At 45.5% G+C, this 14,968-nt stretch overlaps 1 protein-coding gene across 1 annotated transcript; it reads left to right on the top strand.

The window, feature by feature from the left end:
- The first annotated feature begins 113 nt into the window (after positions 1-113).
- LOC144169846 (tRNA (adenine(37)-N6)-methyltransferase-like) lies at positions 114-14,505 on the top strand. Its single transcript, XM_077699225.1, has 5 exons — positions 114-299; positions 387-499; positions 1,012-1,201; positions 1,328-1,515; positions 12,674-14,505. Exons 1-5 carry the CDS (start codon positions 205-207, stop codon positions 13,135-13,137), a joined length of 1,050 nt encoding a protein of 349 aa, XP_077555351.1. The 5' UTR covers positions 114-204; the 3' UTR covers positions 13,138-14,505.
- The last annotated feature ends 463 nt before the right edge of the window (positions 14,506-14,968 follow it).

The following is a 14,968-nucleotide window of genomic DNA, read 5'->3' on the forward strand; positions in this document are numbered from 1 at the left end:
TTCAACGTTTACGCACTTTTTACCAACTCTACTTCGCATATATTTTACCACAACATAATTGTTGAGAGAAAAATTTTTGTGAGGGTTTATAGCAACGAGCAACAAAACCGCGAAACCGAAACCACAGCAGGTGCCACGGAGCCATTTCAAACTAAACATGTGGTAGATCGGGTACATCGTCACCTTTCAACCATCTCGATCCGAATGCTATTTTCGGTCATGTCTGGAACAACGCCGTCATCTGTAGAACTGCTTCAACGCGAATTAACAGTTTGCAGAAATGAACTAGCCAATTTGCGGTGAGCCGGCTCATGAGCAAATGCACCCGCTCAATATCTTTGTCCGTATCACACTGAACCATGTGTTTTTCATATGTTTTATTACAGTACACGGCTCAGAGCAGCAAGCGCCCAATTTAACGAGCAGTGTAAGGAAATCCTGCGTGCTCTAGAAAGGCAAGGTCTACACGATGTTGCGACAGCGAAGCCGAGGGACGAAGGTACGACGTCATCACGCATTTTTACTAAATACATAATACATTTTTACCCAATACTAAATCGTACTGAATACATAAGGATCTAGTAACTTTACATTCTGTGATAATGTATCTAAAATGTTTTGCTGACTACTTTGTTGTAAATATTAACGTTACCGGGCTACACGTTCATCCTGTTGCATATGCGTCAACTGCAAAAGGGCCATCATAGCTACCATAACTTCCCCTCCTCCCTTCCCATCGTTTCTTGTGCCAGCTAGAGGCGCTTTCATAAAGTAATACAGATACTGCACCAGTTATCGCTGTATGACTACCTCTGGACTGCCAGTGTGGTCAATTTGACCTATATGCTACACTAATTTTTTTCGCCTAATGTTGATGAGAAACAAAGCACATTTAAGTACCAAGGTGTTATCATAAGAGTGGCATGCATAAATAACAGCAGTTGCCAGGGCCGTTGACTAGCAGCTGCATGAACATCTTTAGAATGTGTGGTTCCCAAAAACTCAATGCAGGAGCAGCGACCGGCATTGGCTTCACGTTCCAGCCGATAGGCCACATCAAGACTGCGTTCCCCTTTAAAAACGGCACCCCTCGCCAGGGCTGCATATGCCCAGACAGCCAGGCTACTCTCACTCTGGACAAGCGAGTGTTCACCTGTCCTGAGCACAGCCTAGAAGGGCTCGACCAGTTCTCCCATGTCTGGTAAGCACGTGCTGCTTGTCGGTGGTTGGGATCATCCCCACAGCTCCGACATTACCAGCTGCTGGCCGTGGGCGAAAATAAAAATTTTCTTACTGAGCCTCGCTTACGCTGCTCTGTGTACCGCAGGTTGCTGTCAGTGTTTGACCGCAACACCAGGAAGGAGGGCTCCTCCTCCACAGGCGAGCTGTTTGCGTACCGAAGCAAAGTGCAGCCTCCCCGACTTGGGGGCCAGACGTGGGGGGTGCTGGCCAGCCGCTCACCGCATCGGCCCTGCCCGGTCGGCTTGACTCTGGCACGACTGCTCTCTGTGCAAGGTACTGCTGCTGCCCCCCTCCCCAAGTGGGACCCTGCCGTACTTCTTGTCCTAACAGTGAACTTTTCTCATCAGCACATGCATATTAAAACGAAAGTGCTGGAATTTGATGTAAAGGGTAGCGCTCTCACATAACATGAGCAGTCTATTAAAGGGGAAATGGATGATGGGATAACCAACCAGTAACTGAATGGACACTGATTGACAGTGTGAGAGGTGGATAAGTGGTTTGAGACTCCAGCCTGGCTCAAGCGAAATCTGTTTAAGTGTGTTCTCCAAAAGTACACAAATACGTGCGTCATGAATTCGCTCCACTGCAGTTCCATCTTGCGTGACACACCCAGCTGATGTGTAGCAACTAAAACCGATACGTAGGGGCCAGTGGCTCGTGGCTGACACATTTTGGTTTTGAGCTCTAAGCTCTTCGAAATGCTCTGAAAGCTTGCTCTACACTATTTTGGCTTCACTATGAAGTTTGTGACAGATATCTTGCTGGATGGGCAAGTCAGTATTTTAACTTCCGGAAAAATCATTAACACTTGTTAAAAAATTGCTGATGTTAACTCAGTATTCTGTTTTTAGTACTAAATTTTCGAAAATGCGTGAAGGTGCTGGGACGAGGCTGCAAACGTTGGTGACTTGAAAGCATTTTAAAGCCCCAAATATATGCCAAGGTGACCATTTTATGCGCATTGATCTGAATGCCACCGAAAAGCATAGCGGTGTAGCATAATGTTCATATTTCAGTCAAGCAAGATTCAGGACGCCACTGGCACACAGGCATAAGTTATATTAGATTGTTTTCCCAGTTGGGAGCAACCAAACTGGGCACTGGGCAGAGAGATCACGAGTTACTGGGCTGCAATTACCATATTTGGATCGGCTTTCCAAGTGCGAATGGGTTTAGGCTCGGTCAGCATGAATTGTAGCCAAGCAATTGTGCTACAGGCAGTGATGCCAGAACTCAAATCTTATTTGGTTCTCAGAAGCTTTTAACAGTGGAACGGCAGAAAAAGTTGACGACAAAGCAATTAATGAAGGAGTAGGGCAAGTGTTGTATTACATGTCTCACTAAGCTGTATTTTAATAAAATATCAGCAGCAAGAGGTCCAGGGGTTTGACGCTTCCCCTTGCAGTGACCGATTGGCCCAAAGAAAAGCGCAATGAGCTACCACAAGACAGTTTCAAAGAGGGTGGCAACTGAGGGCTGATGTTTGGAGGTAGTCGTGTTGCCTCCCGCGGAACTGTTGGCATTTCAAGATTCTGTGCAGTATTTAAGCTCAACCGAACAACTACAGTGGAACCTCGTTAAACCACACCTGCAAAAGCCATAGTTTCTTTTTCCGGTTTCCCTTTTACCTAATGCATTCGGGATGAACCGTAATGCCGGCTAGTGCGTACTTTCTTTGTCTCCCCGTCAGGTACGGTTTAACGAGGTTTCACTGTCCATGTATTTTTCGCTTCCTGCACAACCTGACCGTACGCCAAAGAGATCCAAGCAGCGCTAGCACACTGGCTGACAAGGGCACAGCAGTTGTCTTTGCGACTGTAAGTGGGCGACCGAAGAGGGAGTGCCTCGCATCGCACCATCTTCAATTGGCCAACATAACGCATGACGATTGAGACCCCACCGTCTTGTCCAACAGCACAGATATTTGATGCGGCTGACGACTGGCACCCACTGAGTGGTTCTGCATGCAGAAGTGAGAAAACAACAGTGTACAGCTTCATGAGAAATCCGAGATTCTGTGATGCTGAGAGCTCATAATGAGGGTGGCATGTGCATGCACTATGACAAGTCAGCCTTACAGCGCTATGCAAGTGTGCGCGCCAACAGGACCTGTGCTGGGTGATTGGGCAACTCGAGCAGAACTTTTCCATGTGATGGTCATTGACTTTGTGGCCCCACTTTATAATCCAGGCAGTGCGCTTGAGCTAGCGAACGACGTCTGTGATTTTTATGCTATCTTTACGCAGGTTTGTGTCACAGAGAGGCGTGTGTCACGTACTCAAACGATGCCTTGACATTGAAACGCACAGTGTGAGAACTGATCGCAGCGAGGCAGTGGGGGTTTTAGGAAATGCTCGTGCTTTTTATGAGGAATAGAATAGTTTGACTCGCAAGAATTGGCCACTATTTTAACTGCAGTAGAGACTGTGGCAAATTCCCATCTTCTTACGTTTGTCTACAAGGAGGTAGGACAGGGCAACCTCCTTACGCCGGTGAGCTTTACAGTTTAGGAGATGAATAACATCTTGCTGGTGGGAATCAGGCAGCAGCCTGCCTGAGCATCTGGGGCTCTTGCCATGCTCCGAAAACACTTGAACCAATTTCAGGTCACACTGGGCACCAAGTACCTGTGAGAGCGTACATCTGCCTGTTTCTCGAGCCCCATGGTAGTCCGACTGGTCCTCATCAATGATCCCATGCAGTACTCGGTAGGATCGAAAACATTTTTGGTGGACAGGATGGTAAAGTGCACTCATGCAAAATTGGGGCACAACAGGGCACTATCTTTAGATGGCCAGTGCAGCTCATTTTACGTATCTGCTGGAGACGACACAAGAAGAGAGTGTGCTTGAGCCCAATCAGTGGGGAGTGTGTTGTTACAAAAATAAAATTCTTGGAACATGGAGAACACCCCTCTAAAAGGAGGAAGAATGGAGTTGGCTAATGACAGGCATTGTTCCACTCTGGGGAACAAGTGATGGAGGGCCAGAAGACAGTTGGGAAAAAAATATGAATCGGTTGCAACCCTTGCGTGTCTTCTGCGCCTAAAGAATTCCTGCTCATTCCACACCTGAGTGGTGGTGTTGATTGGATGCAGACATGAAGCCACACATCAGACACCAACTTCACAACACATGGTCGACACACTGGAGTGAACAGACAGATAACAAGTTACACGTAATAAAACCACACTTGGGATCATACACTACTGACTCACACAACAGACACATTGAAGTTACCTTAGCTAGGTTGCAGATAGGCCACACACATGTAACAAACTCGCACCTGCTCACTGGATCTCCAAGACCCCTATGTAGCAGGCGTGGGGAGGGCCTATCCATGATGCACATCCTCATTCAATGCAAGGCACTCAACGTTACACGACGCAAGCACTTCAGAGAACTCTACAGACAACATATTCCATTACATCCGTCATACTTTTGAGGAAACAATGCCATGTTTACTGTTAAGCGCACCTTTAAGTTTCTGTCAGAAGTTCACTTCTTACAGCTCATCTCATACCACCCATAGTTTTACCCCTGGTCGTATACACCAGCCACCTTATTTATCTTTTAACCACTCTTGGTCTTCATCCTGGCCCTTTACACCAGCCGTCCTCATAGTATTTGAACGTGTTTTCACTCTAATTGTAGTTGTCGCCTATTCATCAAAACCAGTGGCGTTTCTGGCTAACCTTGCACCCGGGGCCCCAGCAAATTTCTCACCTCCCTCTCATACAAAATGTCAGCAATAATCAGAACAAATCAGCACACTTGCCACTATTTTATTTGATATTAAAATAATTTCCTTTATTTTATTTTCCTGAAATTTCCTAAATTAAGTTCACCCACTTATTTTGTATTGTTAAAATAAAGTGTTGAAATAACAACAAAAGACGTATCTATTTTTGCACAGAAATGAACAAAAACTTTGCAGGTTTTATTTAAAGCGAGGGCTTTGGAATACGAGCGTTCTATACAGTTATCCACGATGCAGTACTTTTGGGGATATTTCGGCAATAATGAAGGAAGAGTGATGCTAAAGTAAGCATGCTTTGCTTTTTTTTAAGTTTTTTTTTTCATGAATACTCGTTTTTTTTTTTTTTTTTCTGAAGGATCCAGGCTTGTGGATTACCTAAATATTTACCCTTACAGAAAACCCGTTTGTTTTGGTTTTTAGAGCGCTAATTATTGCATTAAACCAATACAAACTATGGTTCATTAAAATGATCTTTTCTGGAATATACAAGAAGTGCTTTAAACATGTACCAGTTTTCGTCAACCAAACAATTTTCAAAAATTTTCATGCATTTATTTATGAATCGGGTTGTCAGTAGCAGCAAAAGTGGCTTTTCTATAGTCGCAAATTTTTTTTGGTTTTTTGGACGAATGATGAGATGGCACATTCAGAGGGACAAAGGCAATACAAACAATACAGAGATCGCTAATGTCAGGCATGTGGCTAATATTTGAAACAATGTCTGGGACACTTGGTATTAGGTCGAACATACAGGTGAAGATGTCCTGTTTAGCTGGGTAGTCGCTTATGTTAAGTAAAAGTAGGCGCATAATGATCGGAAATTAGGATTCCGGTAGCGTTGTCACAGTCGTAGAGGATTTTCAGGTAATGTGGGGGAAATTAAAACTGGCAAAAACAAACATGGCACGATTAGGAAATTTTGTAATAAAATACATAGAGTGCGTTGAGCAGGTCATTAGAAAATCCCGCGTTAGCGGATGGTGTAAAATAGCAGCAAAAAAATATTTTTCTGATAGCCTGCAGTTATGCGAAAGGAAACAAGATCGAGCTTTGTAAAAAGATTCATTTAGAGACATTCAAAGATTTTGGCAACACCATTTAGAACGCCACCTGAATGTCTCTTCTATTTTTTTAAGTTAGGGCAATGCGTACAATTATTTTAACTCTTTTGACGTAGTAAGATGTTCTTTGACATCATGAAAACTGAAGCGTGGCTGTTTTGTTTTGCCTTCACTTGAGTTATTAGCAAACAAAAATATTTGGTGGTAATGGTTGGTCTTCGTTGGAGTGGAAACTTGCGGAACATTAGTGGAGCATTACTATTGCTTTGACGTTATAAAAACAGTTTCGTTCCACTGAACTGTAGTCGTATAGGGGGATATTAAGGCGAATATAAAAATTTCTGGGAATTAGGGGTAATGGAGCGTCAGGCCTTGTAGCCTAAATACATTCGGTGCAAATTTGAAATCTTTCAGACGCCTGCTACAGCGCAAACAACGCTTTATCGGATTCGAAATTAAAGGATGGCTCATTCAAGGGACCGCGTTGTCCTGCCGATATCATACAGTGTTGAAATTCTTACGTCTGTGGTACTCGGGACGTATTTTTGTTGTTTTTGTGTTTCTGGTTCAGATGCCAGACCTTTTTCCAGTAGCGATCTGCACATGCACGGGCCGCCGGTCCACCATTCTTGGCAGTAGCCTCGGGCGAAATAAACCGAAGGGCGCCCCCTCAGCTTGCTGCTTGGGGAGCAGCGGCTATGCTTCCTAGGGCTGCACTTCTTTATTTCCTCTTTTCGGGCAGTTCGCAGAGTTCGTACGTGCACACAAAAAGGCTTTCAAAAAAAAGGGGCAAAAATGTTTGAGGCTGACCACGCTGCGAGCACTTTGCTACCAGCAAGGAAGAAACGAAAATGAAAGAAAAAAAAAGTGAAGAAAAAGGGGTGCTTCGGGCACTGCAAATCAGTCACGCGAGCGTGCGCCTGCTACTGCGACATTCATGTGAAAGGCACGGGTGACGTTCGGTGCGGGAGGGATTGCAGGACCAGGATATTTTGTGCACGGGTTCCCCGAAAGCCAAACATTTCTTGGGCGTGCCTTACTGCCAGTTTAGATTCGCCGTGGCGGCTGCTAAAAGGACCGATACTGGAAAAAGGTCCATTACAATTGAGAAACGAGATTTTCCACTTCCCCTGAACCAGAGGTCGAAATAGGGTTTACTCTCCCTCCCTCTCCTCGAAAACGCTTTCCTGGGAGAATGGGGAGAGGGTAGTCTTCGCGTGCAGGTAAAGCACCAACGCTGCAGTCCACAAGTTTCCCCGTATACGTCTTTGTCAGGTCTCGCGGAGGGCAGAGGACAGCAACCCAGAAATTATTGGAAACGTGTGTGTCTCCCTTTCTTAGATTCGAGAGGAGACTCACCTTCGTCGTGCCTTCATGCGCAATGGAATGCAGACACGCCCAGCATCAGACGCACTGCGTCACCGTGAAGCTCTGGGATTCAAGTGAATTCTTGTGACAATGAAAGCTCAGCTGGGCTGGCTGCTTTTCAGATGAAGGCCGAAAGCTAAAGGCCAGTGAGTCGAGATTTCGGCGCAGCAATGTGCCGCCGGGGACACGCATCTTTACTGTTACCCTCCCCCGGAAGGAACAAGCTTGCTCCCCACACCCTCCGGTGGCATCGTGGTAACTCTTCACGCCGCGCACATTATCGGATAATCCCCCACGCATTTTTGAATGCCATAATTCTCCTTGCCTTCCCCCATTATACTGAAAATGGAGGAGAGTTTGAATAGGCAGCGGCAGTTTAGTGGCAGTCGTCGTCTAGTTTTCGACGTCCACTAAAGACACTGGAGAGGCACGAATGGCACCCCCCCCCCCCCCCTACCGAGGCGGCTAGTACCCCGGGCCCAGGGCCCCCCCCTAGCGACGCCACTGATCAAAACACTTTCTTGGTGCTCTTTGCCCTAGTTGGCCTTGCGCCATTAACATTCAAACATCATCATGATTAGATGCAGAGGGTGATGATTTGCTACAGTCGCATCTCTCGGTCCAGATGGCCCACCCAGTTCTCTATGCTACACGTGTAGTATATGAAACTTTTTCAAGTGAGTAATTTTCTTACCTGGTTTGAAAGTGAGACACTGCTCTATGTGTGTGTTGGTACTCACAGCAGTGATAGACAATATCAAAAACACTGCAGCCTTTTCCAACACTTAACATGAAAATAAGAGTCTCCAACAGGACCCTACACTTTTGTATTTCTCTCAGCTACGTCACTGACATATGCGTACGTTTCTTACATCCACTTGAAAATGCTTGATGTGACACCATAGGCGTGGCACCCCTTCACAATGGCTGATCGTTTGTTTAGTTCTGTTACGCACTGCCCACTTTTATTGAAGCTGACTGTGTTTGTCTCCTAGAATGGCATCACCTGCACAAAGTAGGTTAACAGTCGCGCCTTCATGATCGCCTTCACTCCTGTGGTGGATTTGAGTCTGCATCTCAACTCAAAATAAGCAGCATAGGCACCGGACAGTGTCCAGGGGGCGACACGAAGCCCACGCCACCCAGCGCCACCTACGGCAGATATGTGAAACACTGGGTCAGTCCCCCACAAGCCAGCACGTCCCTGGCTGGGGCGCACTCCTCTTTTCGCATCACCGATAAAGCATATTAGTTGCCCCTTTTGGGTTTAAAACAAAGTATGAGATTGTACAGCAATTATGCCACACAGTGCAGGTGAATGAAAGATTTATTTGATTGAACTCAAATAAAGGCCGTATGGGCGTGACGCCCAGAAGAGAAACTTGTATAGCCGTCCTGTGGGCACAGCTTTCTCAAAATCTGCGTGTTTTAATTTTAAAAAAGATTAATTTATACTTTTGAAATCCATAAAAGCGGAGGTTTTGTTTGCAGATATAGCAGATGTTGCACCATGTTTCCGCACGGGCTATTCCGTACATGTATGTGAGTGCACTTGTGACTGCAGAGCTATTAACTGGACCACATAGTTGTAACATTCCAGTCTGTGGCCCGAATTTGATTCTCCATACATGTAACAGTATGCAATTCAGATTTTTTGTATAGCGTAAGCACTGATGTTAGTAAGGAGAACGCACGATCAAATACGAAGGCTCGAGGACTGGAAATCCAATGCCGATTGTATCAGGCTCAATGTGTTGTCTGCTTTTCATGTATTGTCTTTCAGTTCTGTAGGAGTAATGCGAGACATATAATATCCCCCTTCCAGCCTTACGGATAGGGAAAAATGGATAGCTTTCGGTCTATCTTGCACCCTCCGCCAAGAAACTTCCAGGTGTAGCCCAGAACGCCAGCAGTATAAAAACACGCCCCCAGAAAAAGAAACTTCATGAGAAGGCTATCACAGTGCTTTCATTGGGATAAGAGGGGGTGGGGAGGGTTAAGCAGAACATCTAGTAGGCATATTGAATAAATTACAGAATTTTCATTTGTGTGGTTTTACGCTAATGGGTCCAGCGTAAGAAGTCTGTTAGAAAGAAATTTTAGCGCTTTTATTACTGCAACTCCTTTGCAGCAAAAGTCACGGGGAAAAATTTAGTTCACTGAGGACACTTCTCACTAGTCTAGAGTGACCACAATCACAACAGATGGGATAAATGAAGTTTCTCATCCTCCCCCTTCTTGAACGTGAAAATTTCACCCTGTGTTCATATATTTCCAAATTTTTTTTTGCAGCATGTCTTATCTGCATTTCTTTTTTAGCTTTTCAGTGGATTAGACAACAATATCACAGTTTCTTGTGCAAGAAGAGACGATTTTATGCTGTCTAATAGGTGACGAAAGAAACTGTTCAGAACGTCATTGGCCCTTATGTGATTATATCAGGGTTCGTACAGGCTTCAAAAGCAAAAATTCAAGGGTTTTCAAGGACTTTCAAGGACCAGAAAACACATTTCCAAGGTCCCCATCTAATGTTTTATCTGGGATTATTTATAACTTTTTCAACACAGTGCAAAAGTTTTTTATTGCACAATACCTAAGCACACTAGTGCACATTTAGATAGGCGCTAATGGGTTTGTGAATGCTCCCCCAGCTTTATTTTTTATTTCATGGTTGGTATTTGGACGTTTTTCTTTTTTCTTGGTGTTTTTCTCGGGATGTTGGATTTCAAAACTTCGTTAATGTTGCCTGCATCGCCCGCTTTGTCGGCAAGAGTACCAGCTGAAATTAAATCAGCAAGTGTTGCTGCAAGGCAGGACGAACTAAGCACACGTCCACCATTTGCACGTAAGAGCAAACACAGGTGGAGCGTATGAGGCACAGAACACATGCAATGAGCGAGCGTCCACAGACTACATGGAAGATGGAAGATATAGAACAGAAGCTGGCTTTCACTGGATTGTATTATGACATTGATTGGATTGAGAAGTGCCTGCTCACAATGTTGTCTCGTAATAATGAAAATCCACCGAACTTTTTCACGCAATACACTGAAACTTGATTGTTACACTGTTTCTTTACATTTGTTAACACCTAAAATCACCGACAAACACTTTAAATTCTTGTGACGAAAAGACAGGGCCATTGGTTCTCTCCAGAAAAATCAAGGGTTTTCAAGAACCATTTAAAAATTCCAGAACTTTCCAGGCCTTGAAATTGACACTTCTAAATTTCAGGGTTTTCAAGGTTGTCAAGGACCTGTGCGAACCCTGTTATATGTATTTGTTACGGCGATATAAGCACATGAAATATTATATGAAACAGAGTAGGGCAGCTGGGTGATAAACTTTGCTGTGATAACTGTGTTTGGGAGCCCTCGTTGTGAACAAATGTAATGCCCACTTACGTGTATTTACCGCCTGCTAACCAGCCTGCAACAAGCTGCTCGTACATCACAGCAGCATGTAATCCGCGCGCTTACCATGAGCTTTTTCAAGATGCAGTAACCACAGCTTCATATCTACGAAAAGAAAAAGAAAATGGATGGGAAGAAGAATCTGCGGGAGAGTGCTAAGCCTATGCTTCCACATATGCTTCCCAGTTGTGTCAATCTACGGCTGAGCAGTAAGGCGACAGCATTCAGATTCTGTCAGCGTCCCGTTTCATTTGGAAGCTATACAACATTCCTGCATGGCTTCGTTGCAGTATTTAGTAGATATACAGCCGAACCTCGTTTAACGAAGTAGTGTCAGGGCAGTAAATTTGTTCGTTATATCAATATTCATTCTAACAGTAGAGGTAACAGTCTGCTCTAACAAATCGGCAGTCGGGCTTGTGCAAAAATCCTAGATACTAAAACACAGTATTCTAGGCTTCGAACGCGCTATAAACAAGGTAATCCTTATCTGTCTTTGTGGCATTTCAAACTAAATGGACTGCAACATGACGTGAAATCACAACAGAAGAAAGTTCGCTTGTCAAAACAGGCCTGCGTTCTCATTTATTTGATGAAGGATGCGATCTTCATCTGGCAGCTTTTCACAGCACTGCAGGATGAAGTTTTCCATAGTATAAATGCACAAAAGGTCCTTTTTGACTAGTTTTGCAAACTGTTATGTTCCAATTTCCTTCTTTTTGCTTTTCAAAGCTAGCTTTCGAGTTTCGAGCCTCACACAAACCAAGTATTTCTTCGTTATAGCCGATATCACGCACGGCTCTCGCAGTTTCGTTAAAAAGAATGTGTCACTGAAATAAAGCGCGAGCCACCAAAGTTCGTATTCAGTTCGCTGTAGACGATAATTTGCTGTATCAGTGTTCATTATAACGAAGTTCGACTCTACATGCAAATAGCGATATGACGCACGTTTTTGCAAAGTAGCGTTTACGGGTGCTGAAGACGGTCGGCGTGGCTGGACCGACCCAGAGTTGTGTGGGCCTGCCAGTAAGTAAAATGGACACCAGTAAAGCAGCTTTACAAGGAAAGAATTGCTCAGGCTTGATGGAACTTTATTTGCACCGATTGGCCAGCACACAGGGTTAAAAAACTCGGGAGCTGGGTTCGTTTTAGCTAAAGCCATAGAAGACCCTAGCACAAGCGCAGTGGCTCTGTAATTTGAGTCGCCATTTGATAGCTACGTGCAAGCACAATTTTTTGCGAAGTACCTACACGGCAAAGGCGCCTCTCGGGTCATGTTCTAGGAGGGTGCAGTACATGCTGCATAGCACAGTTGCATATTTCAGGCATATTGTAGCGATAGCAGGTGGTGGGGTCATGCAGAGGGAGAAAAACTTACCAGATCATCCTTCCAGCCAATGGCGGTGTGACAAAAGGCACAATGTGTCAGATGTGAAGCTAGCTTGCATAAATGGAATGCATATCTAGCACCTTGCTTGCAAATACCGCATTTTACATGCAGCAACCATATAGGTTGGAAATGTTGGCTCTCTTGCTTTGCAGAAGGCTCTTATCTCGCGTTAGCTCCCCAAGCAACACCAAAGCTATTCTCCCTTCTAGTCCGATAGGGTTGCAGATTCGACTCGTGATGCGCTGATCAGTACTTCATGGCTACGGAAAGCTGGCACTCAAAAGCACGCTGGGCATCATGAAACGTTAGCACTGTATGCAGTTTGGCTCTGTAGTTGTGCAGTCCTCCAAATCGTATGGTCCATTTGCATTGCAAGCTCATCTCACCAGTGCTTATGCAGAAAAACTGCCCTTCACAAGCATGCTTTCACCCTGCAGGCTGTACGCTGCACCTGTCGGGAGTGGACCTGGTGGACGGAACACCCATCCTGGACATCAAGCCCTACCTGCCCCAGTACGACAGCCCCCAGGGAGGTGAACCCGGCGGAGAGAAGGCGAACGTTCGGTGGGCATCCTGGATCGAAGATGCTGGCACCCTGGCCGTAGACTTCACGCCAAGGGCCCACAAGGAGCTGTTACAGTTCCACGGGTGCAGCAGCCATAAAGAGGCTTCAGAGTCTCCTTGTCGATGGTGCTTGCGCCATTTCGAGGACTGCCATGCGGCAGCCAGGGCCCTGGCCGCCCTCCTCAGGGCCGACCCACGGTCAGTGCACCGCAAGGACAATTGCTCAGACAGACTGTACTTCTGCGTCCTCGACGCCATGCACGTGACAGCTTGGTTTGACGAAGGACGAGCCGAGGTGCTCAGGCTTAAGCCACGGGAGGAGAAGTCGGACAGCTGAGCAAGTGTGTGAAAGTTGGTTTTAGAATACCAGTGATGTGGCATAACTGCAAAACGGGTACCTTGCTTAGTAAAGCAGATTACATTTTCTGGAACGTTTGGGCTTGCTCTTGCATTTTATTTTCAATTTTGAAACTGTTAAAGGAATTAGTGCAGTCTTCAAAACGGTGTTAAAAAGCAGAAGGATCAGCCAGCCTTGATAAACGGAAGCCACTGCAGGTTAGCAATGCACACCACACAACCTGCGGCAGTAGTGTGAACTTACCCAACATGTTGATCAGTCTTCTTTCCATGTGAAGGCTCGATAACGAGCACAATTGCTTTATTGCGATAAGTTTCAACCAGCCACTGGGCGAAAAAAGGCAGCGTTAGCATCAGAAGCCATGACACGGCTGCTTAGGGAGCGTTCCATAGCGCAAGGTGTTCCAAAGCTTGAGCTAGAACGCTGCAGTAACAATGGGTGGCCGTCTACGCAAGAAAGGAGTGGAAGAATGCAGCAAAACAAGTGGACAGGCGGTGAAATTGACAACTAAGTCTTTTCAATACTACGTGGAAGCGTAGTTCCAGAAATTTGAATGGGCATTATAATGCTTCCACGTTCTCAACATACGTGCTTAGTGTCCTAGGACTTTTTCTTTTACCAGCACTTTCTCAAAACGTGACATTTAGTTTAATGCCTTTAGTGCTCACTCGATTAATAATCATTTAGCGCAGACCTCAGACAAGGCTGGCGCAACTGCTTACCTCTGACGCATCATCGGAAGGTGCATAGACTTTCCCAGAAACATCTGGCGCGTCTTAGTGCACTCCATCGCACATAAATAGGCACATTAGCATTATATCAATTTTTAACACCACCAAACTCGGGTGAAGCGCAATTTTTACGACACCGTGTCTAGAATGCAGTCAGGCTGAGTTTTCTTGTGCAATGCTCCACTCAGTGACAAAAACAACCTCCCAAGCAATTAAAAGGAATCTTGAAAGAAAGCAAGGGCCAGACTAACTTCTGCCCTTTGCATCGCAGAGTTGAGGCGCTGCACTATGCCACACATTGTAAGCCACGACAGCTCAGACTCAAGTGCACTAGCAGGGCACTCCAGCCACGCCTCCAGCAGTGTTGGTCTGCACTGTAGACACTGCTGTCTTTGTTGTGGATGTGAAGCTGAGCAGGCACTATAAAATGGGTCTGCCACTTAGCCAGCTGAAACTTTATTTATGCAAATTATGGTCAAAGTTGCACATATGCCTAATGGGCATAGTGTACAACACATGGCACAGAAATTTTCCCGAGGGTATACAGCGCAATCTGGTGATGCACTGAATCTGGATGAACAGTCTTCACTCGTCAATTAAAAAAAAAAAAGAAGAAGAAAGAAAGTGTCAGTCATTCATAGTTATGGAGGAACATATGTTCCAATGCTGCCAAGCTGGAAAAACATGCCTGCTTGCATTCTATTGCTCAAAGCAGCCACAACTGCCTTTGAAATGAAATCAACAATGGCAGCCTACATATGTCCTGCTTACTGCCCCTGCCAGACATTGGATGAAGCTGCCCCGATGATGTACGCATGTATCTGGCACGAAATACCCCGATCGGTATGTGCCCCGACACAGCTAAAAAGGATGGAAAACAGTTGTGGTGCTCCCGCTTCAGATGCATCAAACGAGCAGGGCAATAGGAGGAGGAGGAAGGGTGGGGAGCACATTCTGCTCATCTGGTGGCCGCAGAATTGCACTCACCCGACAAGGCCTCCGCAGTATAGCAAAGCAGGGCCAGTTCAAAGCACCGCTTTGCTGAGAGAGGAATGAGAAGTCACACGGAATGAAACAGG

The sequence above is a fragment of the Haemaphysalis longicornis genome, unplaced genomic scaffold, assembly GCF_048455015.1.
Source record: "Haemaphysalis longicornis isolate Haplotype H1 unplaced genomic scaffold, Haemaphysalis longicornis Haplotype H1 scaffold_2, whole genome shotgun sequence".
Taxonomy (NCBI): domain Eukaryota; kingdom Metazoa; phylum Arthropoda; class Arachnida; order Ixodida; family Ixodidae; genus Haemaphysalis; species Haemaphysalis longicornis.